General features: G+C 39.6%; 2 protein-coding genes across 5 annotated transcripts in view; one reads left to right on the top strand and one right to left on the bottom strand.

The window, feature by feature from the left end:
- Positions 1-991, bottom strand: part of st14 (ST14 transmembrane serine protease matriptase) — a 29,167-nt gene extending 28,176 nt beyond the window's left edge. The window contains exon 1 of the mRNA XM_054780958.1: positions 788-991. Within this exon, the coding sequence (XP_054636933.1) occupies positions 788-808 (21 nt within the window). The 5' untranslated portion in view covers positions 809-991. The remainder of the gene's footprint in view (positions 1-787) is intronic.
- A 1,281-nt stretch (positions 992-2,272) lies between these two features.
- Positions 2,273-15,731, top strand: part of aplp1 (amyloid beta (A4) precursor-like protein 1) — a 55,797-nt gene continuing 42,338 nt past the window's right edge. For 2 of the 4 annotated variants that reach the window (XM_054783232.1, XM_054783230.1), the window contains exon 1: positions 2,273-2,510. In XM_054783232.1, coding sequence (XP_054639207.1) covers positions 2,445-2,510 — 66 coding nt within the window. In that variant the 5' untranslated portion in view covers positions 2,273-2,444. The remainder of the gene's footprint in view (positions 2,511-15,731) is intronic. The other 2 variants (XM_054783233.1, XM_054783231.1) reach the window with 1 other exon arrangement.

The raw sequence follows: 15,731 nt of genomic DNA, 5'->3' as shown, positions 1-15,731 counted from the left end.
TGTGTGATCAACATGCTAATGATTATTCTTATTATTATGTTATTATTGTGCCTGTTGTGAGATAATTCAAATTATCAATAAATGCCTGTCATTGGCGATCAAGCCTGGTGCGTGTTACCAGTGACACCTAGTGGCAGTTCATCAATGTCTTGTACTGCCTTATTTAGACAAGATCTTAATAATTTTTTTACGCCACACTGTGTTCCTCATAATTATATATAATACCTCAAATGACTGGAGTATCAAAGGATCGACATTTTGATTTGAGAATCGATTTTAGAGCATAAACATCTGGTTACTGGAGGTATCAATATTTCAATATCGATCTGCACACCACGAGCTGTAGTAGCAGCTCGAAAGGATTTATAGTATGATACATTTGAACATATGTTTATATAAGTGCACATGACAAAGAATCAAGACAAATATAGTTACGTTTCTTGATAGCAAGCGAAGCACAAGTAGGGGGAAAACTGGATAGTTGTGGTCCAAGTGTGATTCATTGTGACACACAATGAATCATGAAGCAATCAAGCAGTCAAACGTTTTTTCCAACGTTCGTGGTGCCATTATCTTGTTATATTTATATTAGGCTTAGTCTGCATATATCATTCAATTAACACTTGACAAGGCCCACCACATCAAAAGTGCAACAACACTGTACTTGAGAGCAAAAGGAGACCTTCATAATAAGTATGTATTTTTGCAACACTTCATTTAATGTGGGCTGTATGAACTTAACGACATTATATTTGAAAGAAAAGGTAATGTAGGTGGTTGAACTCACGTCGTATCTGGCGGCATACATCGTCAAAGACGCTGAGAACCCAGCAGGATATACGAACCACTTTCCTCCTTATTCGACACTTGTTTTGGAAAGATATAATTACAAACTCGTCTGAAGTGATTCAAAGGAGTAAAACTAATAACAAAAGAAATCAAACAATCACTTCCTATGTCGACGCAGGCTGGGAACGCTTAAAAAAACGCCTCTTCCTTACACACCTTTGTCATAAGCCACGCCCCACATACCTGCTAAATGCTATATCTTTTAGCCCGAAAAACAAATGCTCACCCACAGTATGCTCATTAGTTTGGTTAACGTTTTAATATACGGTTCATTCGCTTGGTGATAATGTATAGACAGAGGAGGATATTTGTTGAGCATTAACACGGTCTCTCTGTTTGATAGAAGAGAGCGAATCGATTCAAATATCAATTGTTTCGATACCAAGTGTTTTATCGGTACCGTATCGATATATTGTTGTATATATTATTGTATTTTACGTCAACAAGATAATTTTTTTCTTTGCCTAATTTATTTTTAGTCTAATCAGGATCAACAAATTAAAAGCAAAATCATGAAACCCTTCAAGGACAGTGAGAAATTTCGGTATCCGCAATATTGGGCCTGTATGGTATAGAATCGATATAAAAATCTGCAGTATCGCCCACCCCGACTGTTTGAGGCTTCTGCTAATGCTAACGCTGAGCAAAGGCCCGCCACAATGTTAGGTACACCTGCATTGCTCCAATACTTGAGGTGAATAAAAAATAATAACTATCAGCTTTTGACAGTGAGGGATATTAAGTTGTGGAAAAAGTATTTAAATACTGTACACAATAAAAGTTTGGCACTGCGATTGGCTATGGCGACCAGTCCAGGGTGTACCGCGCCTCTCGCCCAAGGTCAGCTGGGATAGGCTCCAGCATAGCCCCGCGGCACTAATGAGGATAAGCAGCATAGAAAGTGGATGTAAACATGTCATTTTCACGTCCAATGCTAATTTGTCTATAAAGATGGGATATACAAATAAATAAATCCATCTTTAAACAGCATTATTTTGGAAATACTTTGTTTTATCAACTGTGATGCCGTTGTTCCTCTTATAAAAACAATATAAAAGATGATGGACGGAAATAATTAGTCAGTTGGCACTAGATAGAAAACGTCATTGTTCAAATGTTCTAACAAAAAATATTGTGGAATATTGTTTTCGCTCAAGACAAGCATTGTGATTATCATGAAAAAGGTGTATTTTTCTGTGTCTCACGAGGTTAAATTATGGTATTACTATGTGTTATTTAATACTTCATATTTTACATGTGGTGCACATTGAGGCTAGTACTGTACAGGTATGTGTGCACTTTTTGATGGGACAAGTGGTGGGCAGACTGTGTTGCAGTATCAACTCATTACCACTAGATGTCTCTCTTTATCAATATAAAGCGACGAGCTACCATGATAAAGCCGGTGATGAATAGCCGCAGAAACAGGGCTTGGTTCTGTGAGTTCTGATCCACATCCTAGCTCAGACTGCGACTGGAGAGAGACGCTTGCAGGAGGCATCTCAGGAGCATCACTTCCACTGATCTTATGTTGGACTCAACGATTATACTCTAGCTACTAAAACCACTGTAACAACAAAGGAAAGGACAACAAAATGGGACATTCCGCAATTCAAATTTTGCTGGCTGCGATGTCCTTTTACGCGTGTGGAAGCGTCGAGGTAAGACCACTATGGCGCAATCCGATTCTTTGTTATAAATTATTATTCCGCATTGGACTGCAGTGTTAACATTGTGTTATGTCGTCCGCATACATTTGTTTCCTTGCTGACGTTCATGTGCTGAGTTTTAATTAGTGAATGCATACAAGAGTGATGACACAACACATTCACACACCCCCACACACACAAGAAAAAATGTGACAGTGCAAAATTTAAAATGCAGATGCTGTTTTAAGATATACACAGGATCTTATAGTTGTGATTTAGCAGGCAGCAGAGAGATTATGAAATGAGTGTGTTTGGTTGTCTGCGTCAAGCAGGAGCCTGCATCTGACATGGAGGATGGTGGGAGGATGGAGATCAAACAGCATCTCCTTTATCCCCATCTGCTCTTGTCGGGGGAGAAGCTTGCACCTCCTTGGCAAGAAAGCCTGTCACGCATATTTGACTTATTCAATCACAGTCCCCGCATTATGTTGTGTCCTCAAGACAGAACAGACATTTAAAGGCTGTGGTACATGAGATATTGCCACATTCTATGCATTAATGTGGGCTCTACTGTGTGAGAGAGCCTGAGGTCAACATATAGGCATCCATCTTCATCAATATGTAGAGAAGAGATGAAGTAGAGAACTGCAGATCAATGGCCTGCCTCGACCTCGCTCCCATCTTGTCTCCGCTTACAGCAGGCCCAAAGCTGTATGCACGCCACCTTTATTACCTGCTCCAAGGAGGTTATGTCTTGAATATACAGATTTGTGTGTTTGTTTGTTTGTGGGCACCATCTTACTTACAGTTTTTGATGTATACATACACTGTATATACAGTATGATGTAAACTTGGTAACTTAGTGGTGTAAGTTTTCTTCCAATGAGCTTGCGATACATTAATGACATGGTGACAATTCACAATTTTATGCTGATAAAAAACAAGCAAAATATTAGAAACACGTGACCAACATTACATCCAAAGGCACAAAAGATGCATCTTTTTATTGGATCGCATTTTACTGCTGGTAATGTATAGAATGGTTCATGAACACATAGCAGTGTTTGCCACAGGACTGCAGTGTATTCATGGCAGTGGAGGGGTGGGGTGTGTGTGTGTTGGGGGGGGGGGGGGGGGTAATAACGCCATCATGTAATTTGCATAATTGCCCACGGAGCATTTGCATGTAATTGTAATGGATGCTGTAGAAGAGAAAAATAACACTGTGCGATACAAAAAGTGAGTAAAAAATATGAAAAGGACAACAAATGTGTTTAGAGCTACAAATGAACTTTCTGCAGTTATCCCAACATTTTAGTATTGCATGGTATTCTACTGAAAATTCCCTCAATTAATGAAATAATTGGATGAAATATAGTTTTGCTTGGTTAAAGAGCAATTATAAATACACAAGCGAAAATAAGACACTTCACATCACAATGAATGACCAATTGGTTTCAATATTCATATAATTTATTATATGTAATTTTTATTTCTTAAATAGAATAAGAAGAAACTGTATTTTCTTGGGTCCCGTAGACTACATAATGGTGCTTTGTCGATGAATTTATCCATCTGAGACGGGAATGATTTACTGAAAAAAGGAGAGAAATAATTACTTAATTGACATAATTAAGACTAAATTGCATATTCCATTATGTTGATGGCTGTGCATTTATGAACCCTCAACTTAGACCGGCTGACTAGAAATAAGACAAATATTCTTGATAAGATTTTGAGTTTTTGTACTGTTCAAACTAAAATGAAGACACCTACTGTAGTGGAACACATGACTCTCAACCAAGCGAGTGAGACACGCACTTCCTTGTTCCATTACACTGTGTTGTCTGCTAGAAATGACCAGTTACTGATTAACTCACAGTGTCGTCTTTTTGCAGATAAACCCTGTATGACGTCACATTAACCTTAAGGGCAAACCATCATCCTAAAGTAGCCACATAATTAAGCGAAAGCTAGCCCGCCACATGGCTAACGTTATGTTAGTAAGGTACATTCTCAGCTGTGGTATGTAAGTGCCGTGTTACAATGGATGCACACCATGGTGTTCAACTTGCTGTTTAGCTTGAAATGCTATCTTTATTTTGTTTTCCTTCTCTTTTGTCGCAATTGACATAAGCACACATAATGATTCATCAAGGCACAGAAGATTCCTCAAATTACACGAGGAATCGTTGCACCACTACCATCTTCTGTCGCTTCCTTTTGTCGTTTTTATTTTTTTGAATGTCGCAAACAAGACGGAGCCGCCTGTGACAGCATTGCGATGAGGCATGGACCCACAGCAGCACCCGTTGTTCACTGAGAAGAGCTACATGTGCTCTCATGTAGGAGTCTCTGTTAAAAAGCCCACAATTTTGGCATATTTATGTCATTGATAATGTTTTTGTCAAGGAGTAAGATTTCGCACATTGTTCGGCGGTCCTTTAACGCTATGAGAAAAAGTGAAAGTGTTCCATAACTTTATCCGACGTTGCCACAGCTTAATAAATCCACCATATAGAAGACAAACTGCCGGGTTCTTTAACTTGAACACACACACCAATACCTTTGCAATTCGAGACATCTCACCCTTTTGAGAGCCTTTACGTTTAATTCTCCAAAGGTCTCTCGACTCGATTTGCCGCTCGTGGCTTTTTTGAAAAAGAGTATCTAGAGGGGTCTGATTACTTGCTAAATATAACAACAATGTTGCTAAGTTGGCATCACTGATCCCTCCTGCTACATCTTCTTATTCTCGGGCATACCTGGTGCATATGAGGAGTTACACAGACTGTTACACTTGGCTGGGAGAAATCACATGGTCCCACAGCTTTATAGTGTAGTGAGGTCTGTTCTTTGGACATTGTATGAATGTGTAGAGCAGGGCTGTTCAACTAATTTGTTTTTGGGGACGGATTTTCAGAAAGCTTTGGGGGGGGGGCAGCGGACTTGTCCCTTCACTATTATTCTGATTTGACTTTTTTAAATATAATGTCCCATTGCCACCTCACCAAATGGATACTATATAAAGTCATAAATGAACAAGCAATATGTTGAAAGATCCTGAGAGGATGGCTCAGCTATTTTTAATAACCTGCTGCAAGAAAGCGAGTCAAAGATTGTGCTGTTTTTCGGTATCAACTGTAAAAATGTGAGTTTTGAATGGAACTAGGCCGATCTAATGTCCTTAAACCAGTTGAATAACCCTGCTGTAGAGGAATGAGTGAAGGGAGGGTTGGATGGGTGAGTCATAATGTCCTCGCTGGAGATAAGTTTCATGTCAAATGTCGTTTTTTATCCCAAAAATGAAGAGTGAGCGCAGTCGCCCGTCTTCCAGTCCCAAAGAGAGGATCTGTTTGATGTTTATTTATTAGCTATCTTCCACAGTGAGCTTGTAACGGTGCTGACATGTTGCAATTCATTCTTAAATAATTTCCCATGTTTAAGAGCCTTAGAGGGATTACTGTGACGCTGAGGAGGATGAGGAGCAGCAGCACACACAGAGACCTGCCCGTGAAGGTTTATATGTTGAAGATTACGCTGCAAGAGGGCCGGCTAGCTGGATTACCCCAAGTATTAGTCCTAATAGAAGTGTCAGCTTGCCTTGATTTACTCAGCATGCAGCTGAAATGTGTGAATGGAGCGCATTTGTTGTGATCTCTCTTTTTGTGGTGCGGTATTTAATTTTATTACAGCACTACCATCTGAAAAATAACCACCACCAATAACGCCAAGCCTCAATTTGAAGATTTCCTCACTGACATTAAAGATTGTAGCCGGGTTGTGCACTTGTTCAGTTATGGTGTCACTTTGTTGTCATTGTGGCCTTTCACACAGTGTGTAGGTGCTCATCCTAAAATGAAAGGTCATCTCTGAGAAGATGACAAGCATCATCACCTTCACGGTCATCAACGCAATCTAGTTCAACATTAATGGAGAAGAGACGAAGCTGTCAATGTCAATATGTCAGACTCCTTTCAGGGTCAATGGAGCACATCCATAAGCGAGACAAATTTATTTGTTGTCTTTCACTCAGACCTGGACACAGTAAACACACAGGGATGTCCAAAGTCCAGCCATGGGGCTACTTGTAGCCCACGGTTTGTTTTTTTTTTATATGGCACAATGTAAAGAAAGCTGAACTCTTTATACTAATAACAGATAACAACACAAAGCTTTGTCTTTAAAAAGATGTGCTTATATACATATATATGTAGTGCAACCTCGGTTAGCATCCGTCCCAGTTAGCGTGTTTTCCTCGAAAATTTACACCATAATTTTGCCTCGGTTTGTGTACATTTTCCAATTCCATTTCCATTATCCAATTAATTGACAATTAATTATTTTGTTATTTCATTAATCGTTTTTTTTATTTAAAGATGTAGATATGTAATGTAAATCTCTGTCAAATGTGAATATTTGTTCATTTCCTTAGTCATCCATGAAAGCAGACCTATTATCTTTGTGTTTTGAGATCACAACAGCATCACATTAGCTTTGACTTTGGAAAACAGCGGTTGAAATTTTTGCCTCTTTTCTGATATGTTGCTGATCAAACCGCTAACTGTTTGTAGTTTGGTTCATATTGATTTGGTTCGTCTTGGGTCGAATCGATTACTCAATTAATCGAAACAACAAGCTTCTGATTAATCGACTAAGAAAATAATCGAAAGTTGCAGCCCTACTTGTATGTAGTCAAACCTGTCTATAGCAACCGCTGAAGGGAAACGGCAAAAGTGGCCACTATAGACAGGTTGGTGGCCATTTTGAATTTGTGCGCGCACATATTAACATGTTCACAAAAATTAAAAATGTAGTGTTTAAAAATAATTTTAAAAATTAAATCAAAGAAGGTAATAAACTTATAAAAATATAAGTAGCGGAGAAATATTTTTAAAAATTCATTTCCATCTTAGATTTTTTTTAAAACACGATTTTAAAAGCAAGAAATAAAAATTTTTGTGAACGAGCCTGAGGAATGGGATCTAACAGGATACACGTGAAGCAGTCATGAATGGGTGTGTACGTTAACGATAGAGTGCGGAGGAGGTGCGAAGATCATAGTAAACTAACAATACCATCGCTCCTTTCTTATTGAATGGGCTTCTAATCTCTAATTAGTTGGCAATTAAGTTACATTTTAGATGTTTTATTCAGGTGTTTTGGCCATTTTAGAATCTATTCACGGTGGCATTGCAAAGTGGGAAGATTACCCAATGATTGTGACTGAGCTAGGACTCAGTAATTAAAGTCTACACACGATGGCTTCATTGCTTAAAAAACGAAACTTTTTTTGTGCATGAAGCTTCTGCTTGAGTCGGTATTTTGGCCGCTATATGCGGTCAGATATTGACCAAGGGATACAAAATGGGTGGCCACTGGCCGCGTTAGACAGGTGACCGCTATACACAGGGTCTATAACACGCAAATTTTCTGTGGGGGATTTTTCAGCGGCCGCTATAGGCAGGTGGCCGTTCTATACAGGTGGCCGCTAAGACAGGTTTGACTGTACTTTATTCTTATTCTGTACTTACAATACCGATATTTGTTGGGTTCTTGCACGGCAAGTGTGTCCAGCATGTGCCAAGCCGTGCGCCTGAAGTCAGCTGTGATAGGCTCCAGCTCAGCGGTGACTCTAAAGAGGACAAGAGAAAAAGAAAATGGATGGATGGAATAAAGAAAAATATTTTGGGACAGACCTCTTGATTAATAAATCAATCAATCCAATGCGTTATGTGTAGGTGGCAAAGCAATTTACAATGATATCTCATTACTTATATTTCATTATTTTATATTTTTAGAATAGGCAGAGGGACAATAAAAACAACTTTAGACACCGTGACACCCTGAGTGTAGAATCTCTTCTCATAAAGTGGGAACTATATAACTACAACACATTTTCCTTTATTTTTACTTCCTCTTGGTGTAATAACCAGGTGTCCCAATACTTATGTCTTTCTGGTGGCATGCATGATAGTACTGTATATTAGATTAAAGAGTGTAGATGTAGTTAGCGTGGCGGCGTATCAGGACAAAGTGTCCTAGCATCTCGAGCATGATGGAAGAGAGACATGATGTTCCACACGGGAAGAGGGGAGGAATAGGGACTGGGAGCACATTTTAGAGTGGCTGAAAATGAAATTAAAATGAGTGAGTCACAACATCGCTACGTAGTCACCGTACAAGGCCCGCCCCCCTGCTTAACTGTGGAATATAAGTCATACAGAATCATGCACCTCCCACATCATCCGCCTTTCAGTGCAATAACACAAGAGGATTTGGGGAGACAAGCAGATTTTTCTCTTACTCTCTCTGTCACACACACACACACACACACACATACACACACACATCAGCAGTGGCACACACACTGCCCTATCCTGACTTAATTAATTTTACAGCCAAGAGATAATCGCGTTCCACTAATGGATTCCTGTGTGCTTGGTACTCTCTACTATATCCGAGTGCCAGTGGGCATCAAACACACCATGTTTTTGTATCACATGTCTTACCGCCTGTTTTTTGTATCTGGCTTCCCCTCCAAGCTTTGGGAACACAAACACACACACATAAGCACAGAAGACATTGGCTTCAACTTGCAGTGTGTCACAGTGAAAACAGCCATGCTGAAAAAAACACGAAGAAACGTTCACGTGTGGGAATAGTTGTGCTTTTCCCATATAACAAGTCATATGTGAGGTTTTTGAGGTTTTCATTCCCGCTGTTGGAGGGTGGAGCAAAAACAGGGATATTAGGTCTCCGATTCAAATGATGTCATGGCTTAATCCCATATGCAAATCGTTACACGTCTGTGATTGCTCAGTTAGCTTGCACAATACTCAGCAATTATTTAAAAATCATTTTATTTCTTAAAAAGAACAGTTCTCCATGACCAAATTTAATACGGTTTTACACTAATTGGACACTCATTTTTATTTGGTATCCCTGCACCATCTGATAAAAAAGAATCAGATGGTTCGCAAGTCGGATGTTCGTAAGTTGGGGACCGAGTGTATAAGAAGGGAGATATTGCCATAAAAGTCTGTTGAGTTGCACCTGAATATAAGCTACACCCACCAAATTTAAAGAGAAAATTCCGGTGCCGCTACTTTTTTCTCAAACTTTGAACCCTGCGGGTTATAAAACACACAAAGAAATGGATATGATGCCGCCTTCAAGAAGATGGATGGGTGGCAATGGATTTGGCTGTCAAGACAAGGAAACATGGCTGCTTCGCGTAGGACTACTGCCAGCGAAGGACACAGCTCACAGAAAGAGAGAGAGAGCGTTTTAACGGAATTAGGACGCTGTTCAATTCTGACACGGATTCACCAAGCATTGGATTGTTCACTAATAGAGAGTGTGAGCTGGGATTAGCCCGTCGTGAGACAGGTTAGTTTCACGCTATTAAGGATGTGTTCTGTTGTATGAAAAGCTTTTAAAAAATCTTCTCTTTCTGTGCACTAAATATCTCATTTTATATGTTTCTATATTTCTGAGATATAACGTTTGAGTGTAGTTGCTGTGTGATAAGTTTAATGTTGTTTGTAGGATGACACCGAGAGTCAGACCGCCATATTGAGTAATGACATCCTGTGATTTCCAATGGGCGGACAAGCTTGTCATGGAGTTTATCCATAGCTCATTATTGGCTCCTGTCAAATAAAGAGCTAATTGGTCCTCACTGACTCATGCGTGCCACAAAATGTCACATTATGATGTGGAAATGTGCGGCTTATACACCGGCGCGGCTTACATAAACACAAATTTGTTTTTTCCTTTAAAATTAGTGGGTGCGGCTTAGACGGTAAATTACGGTATATCGACTGCACTTGTCTATAAACTGCCGGTGTTAATGTTGTAACATGGGATACTGTATTTATACAGAAAGACACACAATAAACTTCGCAATCCTACCTACACTCAGTGTTCCTGGTGTCACTCGTTAGCTCCGATGAGTGAGACACTTTTTTTCAGCAAAGTTCAGCTGCCACGGTCCAAGCAGTCCAAGCAGAAGCTGTAGTAATTCTACACTTGATCAAACTTACTTAAGCTCTGTCAGATCAAGACACGATCGCTGCATAAGACTTCATAACGTGATATAAGCGTCCACTTCACTACACTCCCTCACTCTAAGCGTCATGAGAACAGTAGTTCTTTTAGCCATAAATTAACTGCATCATTGTTTCAGAGGTTTCAAAGCATGTGGAATAATATAGCGGCTTAAAGTCCAGAATTTACGGTACTTTCTAGCAGGGCTGTTAAATAATAACGCATTAACGGCGGTATCTAATTAATTTCATTCATTACATTGCATTTTTTTGTGTAATTAATGCATGCGCATCTGGCAAGCCACACCTCTCTGTTATGACGGCAGACGGAGACACAGTGTAGCATCCCTGCAGAGTCACACAAAGTCTGATGCGCTTTTATAACTGTCACCCCGAACTCCAAGCATCACACCATCTTTATTATGTGTGTTTGTGTGATCTAAATAAACAAACAAACAAAGAACAATAAGTGGATTTTCCTATCAGCATTTAAGTGTGCTCGCAAATCCCAGGAAATACATTCAAAAAGTGAATTCAACTTAAATTACGTGGTGTCTTTGTAAGCAACCCCTAATTGCTTACAATAACACAGTTATAGTGTGATTCAGATGGAGTGCTACTATTAAAGAGACAGGATAATTAAAAAGAAAAACATTTAAACGTGTGGTATCTTTTAGCTGAATTAAAATGTTCAATTCATTTGGCGGTGGTAATACATACAAATATATAGTATATAATCTTGTTCTGTCCTTTGTTTTTCTGTCAATAAAATAGATACAGTACAGATGGGCATATTTCAGACTTTGTTGCAATTGGTCATTTATCATAATTAATTCATTTGAAAAATGTGATTAATCTGATTAATCATGCTAATCCTTTGATAGCCCTGCTTTCTAGCTTACAGAGGTTGACTTAAAACATTGGAAGCGTGTCCGGTGTCACTCAAATAAATTTTGATGGATACTTAATTTTATTCAACAAACGTTAGTTAGCAGACTTTTTGGTTTATGAAGGATGATGTACAAAGACGGTGCGTTAATTGGAAGAAAACAATAATTGAAGAGAGGCTATTGTTTACATAATTGAAAAACTCATGCTGTAAAACAACTTCATGAACTTTAATAATGATTCGGAGTGTATGAGACAGATGAGAAGAAAATTGAGATTTCTTTGACCAAATGGTCATGCATTAACAAATAGCTTGCGCAACACAGCAGCAGCAGAACCAATGTTGCAATCGCGGTAAGGCGCAAACTACTTAGTCAGCATTAATACCGCTGATGAGTCCATGTAAACAACATTTTGGCAAGTGTCACATGCCTGAGTTCCAACAATTGGAGTAGTGCAACCAACATTTTAAAGCGCATGCAGAGGTAGCTACACCTGCTCGCAGTACACTGTTCTGTTATCCCGTTCAGTCTTAATTGAATTGTCAGCCACAAAGCCACAGAATGCAAATGGTACGTTCTTTTTCACACTCTACCACACTATCCTTTAGCAATTGGTGTGTTTGCTTATTCCATCACCATCACCTTATTCCATTGGCAACGCGCCTTCATGTAATTCCTTATCATGAATACGCTCCCACTTTTCGTACATGTAACACTGTGGATAAAATGATTTGTTTAAAAGAGTTTTTTTCCATGAATATTTTGTGTTGATATGCAGAACACAACCTCTGTGGAAGTTGATTGCTCGTCTGTTTAATCTTGAAGATTTCGTTTATATTGGTGTTCCAATCCCCACACAGCACAGCAGGGAAAACCTGTCACTGTGAGCGTCACTTTATCGTTGGTTGTGTATATTTTTGTACTTCGAATACTGCTTTATCATTATTGTTAAACTTTCCCCTTCAATTTTGTATTACTATTAAATTAATATGCAGACTTAAACATGGCCATCGTGAGTGGACAAAAAAAGTAGAGCTCAAACTCAACCCAACTCATTGGAATAAAAGATAGGAAGGATGGTTACTTATCTGTTAGTCAGTGCAAACTATCATAATGTGACCATGCAAAATACACATTTTTGACCTGGAAGTGCGATAAAATTAATTGATTAACCAATTAATTATGTTCAATATTCCAAGTTAATTAAGATAAAAAGGTTTGTATCTTTTAGTGTGCAGGAATAGGGGGTACATGGCTTCAGATCAAATGTCGGGAGGGGTAGGAACTGCTGACGTAGCGTATCATTCATATGTTTTTGGATGTCTTTTCTCCTAGAAGGATTGATATAGTGGCCTAGTCATCCTGATCACATCCAGCTTAGGAGTCTTGCAGAGCAAAGATATCAATAGTGCACAAGGGGCTTCACACCCAGCATTGCTTCTTCTACAAAACGGTTCAATTCAAGGGCGAAGCAAGACGTTTGGTCCTGCAGCAGCAGCAGCCGGTCGAAGCTTTCAAAGGAGAGCCCTTTCAAAGCACCTGCAGTTCAGTGATAACATTTGTCCTCCATGTTTGTCGGGGGGGGGGCATGGATAAATAGATTGAGGGCTGACTGGTGAAAGAGGGGTTTTGCTCTGGCGCGGTGGATGATTTGAGAGATGAAGGAGTAGAGTGAAAGAGAGAGAGAGAGAGCGTATAAGTGGTGGAGAATGTTATGTGGGTTGCAGGGTGGAGTGCATGCTAATGGAGACCAGCCCTGTTTCAGCTCTAAATCCAGCATCTGGGAGAGTGGATAGATCCATCTTTGTCATGAGCCTGTATTCATAGGTGGCTATGAAATGAGATGAGTTGTATAAAAGCAAAGCAGCATCCTTGGCTGAAGGGTGTGGGGACGTTGGGTTGCTGTTCCCCTACAAGACAACTACATAGTCTTCATTCAGTTGTGCAAAAATGTAATTTCTCAGTTGTGTTATTCATGTGCACACATTCAGCACAGTGACTGCTATGAAGATGGCACAGAATCGAGGCTGCATGAATTATTGAAGGCCGTGGATCGGTCTAAGCCCCCGCCTGTCACGCATCCTTTTAGCAGCCTTTGCTCGTTACATTCCCTCCTCAGCGGTCCCTCAGTTGGACAACCACCCTGCCCAACCAAGGTCGTCTGGTGAAAATTCCCTTTGTCTGTCTCCTCCCTTCCCAGCTCGCCCCTCTGCCTCCTCCGCAACATCCCAGAGGAGCTTGTTACCCCTGCCATATACGCTCCCAGATGCTCCACGAGCACCAACATCGTTTCACATTCATTCTTTGATTTTGCTTGAAATGTTAATTCAGAAAAGTCTTTTTTTAATAAGTGCACCAACTGAGGACGTTATATTGTCTCCTATATGAATCAGCCAGTATAAACAGAATCCACTGTTGAATGCGGAATCTTGCGGAAATAGACATAATGTGAATGAAATGCTGTCATTGTGTGGAGAAGGAATGATTGTGTGGAGAAGTATTTCCCCGGCGGACCGCTCAATCATGGTGCAATCCCATCACTAGCCTGCTGCAGCCCAAAGTAAACAGCAACCTGAAACCTGAACAACAAAAGTTGGCGAAAAAACTTACAAATTCCTCTCTTACGGAGCATGAATGGAAGCTAGTGGGGTTAGCTTAGTTTAGCAGAGCATGCTAGTGTGGCTGTGTGTGTGCGAATCAGGCTGAATGAGTTTTGTTTTACCGCTTGTTAATGCAAATGAGCGTTTTACGATGCCCGCTGATGTTGTGCAAGTTCTGAGTGAAATAAGGACGGGAGGCACATTTATTCTTGCTCCCAGATTGTCTAATACTGTCTCAAACTGTCTAATTGTGTAAACAAAATAAGGGTGGCATAAAAAATATCTCACATCAACAATGCAATTGGAATTGCATCTGTGACTTTGTCTTCCTTAACCACAAGCACGGACATTACAGGTTGTTAAGGATTTTGTAGCAATGTGTGCAGAGGCCTCATTAGAAAAGCTAGCCAAAAAAAAAAGAAAAGCTAGCCAAGCTACATCCATTTTCTGAAATACTGGGCAAAACTGGCCAAAGGTGTATTGCATCAATAAATGGGAGGATTTTTGCAAGGATTTTTTGTAGTCTTTGCAGTCTATTTAATGTGACAAAAGCACACACTCTATGCTGGGAAAATAAATGTTAAAGGTAAAACATGGAATAAAAAAAATTAAAACAGAAAAAATGGAATTTGGAAGAAAATAAAATGGATATTTGAAAAAAAAAAGGATTTCATAGGGCCCTATATATGTCTGTATAAGTTATTATACTATATGTATAGTAACAACTAGGGATGCACAATATTTTTTTTCAAGCCGATACCAATGTCGATAATTTCCTGCTTCTCAAGACCGATACCTGTAAACTGACTTTTTATATCTATTATTATTTAAATTTAGGGTTAGGGTTAGTTACTACTATTAACAAATCATAAGAAAAAAAAATAGCGTCTGCTCCAAAGTACAAACCGTGGCTCAAAGGGGTTTATGAGCTGACAAAAGCCGATATCTTCAATGATGATAGAGGGCTGGTTGTCCAGTCGTCCGTCTAAACCACAGATCGCTTAAGTCATCGGGTCATCTTTGGCAAACTGTTTGCGCCTTTCAAACGCTGTGGCGATAGGAACAAAGCCTGGGCCCCCGGCATCATTGCAAAGCTGTTTTTTCAGGTGGCTAATAAGATTTGATGTGTTGAAGCTCAATGGGTTTTTTTTTTGGTGCCACCAGCACGCAAAATGTCTTTGTCTTTTTGTTAATACTTTTAGGTGTGTGTAACAAATGAATTGAATTTACATTATTTGCCATGGGAAAAACTTTTTGGCTGAGCTTTTGGAATGAATTAACCCGCAGGGATTTCATCTTTCAGGTAAGATTTTTCATCATGGGTAATATGTAAGAAATGTGGCATACAGTATGTAATAAAAGTGCCGAGTATACGCACAGTGGAACTTTCAAAGTTGCGACATGAATTCCAAAAGATGCATGTTTAAAAATCTGCATGAAGGCTGTTTGTGAGGTCATGTGAGGTCTTGTGAGATATAACTAATATTTATGGGAAAAACATGCCCTCTTATGTCGCAAGAGTTTGGGATTTTGAACCGCCATCGTGCATGATGTCTCCGATTTCACGAGACTTCAACCAGGTGAGCGTCAGAAGATTAACTATGGCCGTATGTTTTGCTTTTTCTTTGGCTTTTTGTGGCTTTTTGGCAACACTAATTTAAAAAAAAGCCCACACGGCAGCCTCTCGGGGAT

Source organism: Dunckerocampus dactyliophorus, chromosome 7, assembly GCF_027744805.1.
Source record: "Dunckerocampus dactyliophorus isolate RoL2022-P2 chromosome 7, RoL_Ddac_1.1, whole genome shotgun sequence".
Lineage (NCBI taxonomy): Eukaryota > Metazoa > Chordata > Actinopteri > Syngnathiformes > Syngnathidae > Dunckerocampus > Dunckerocampus dactyliophorus.
This window is presented reverse-complemented; position numbering and strand designations above follow the sequence as displayed.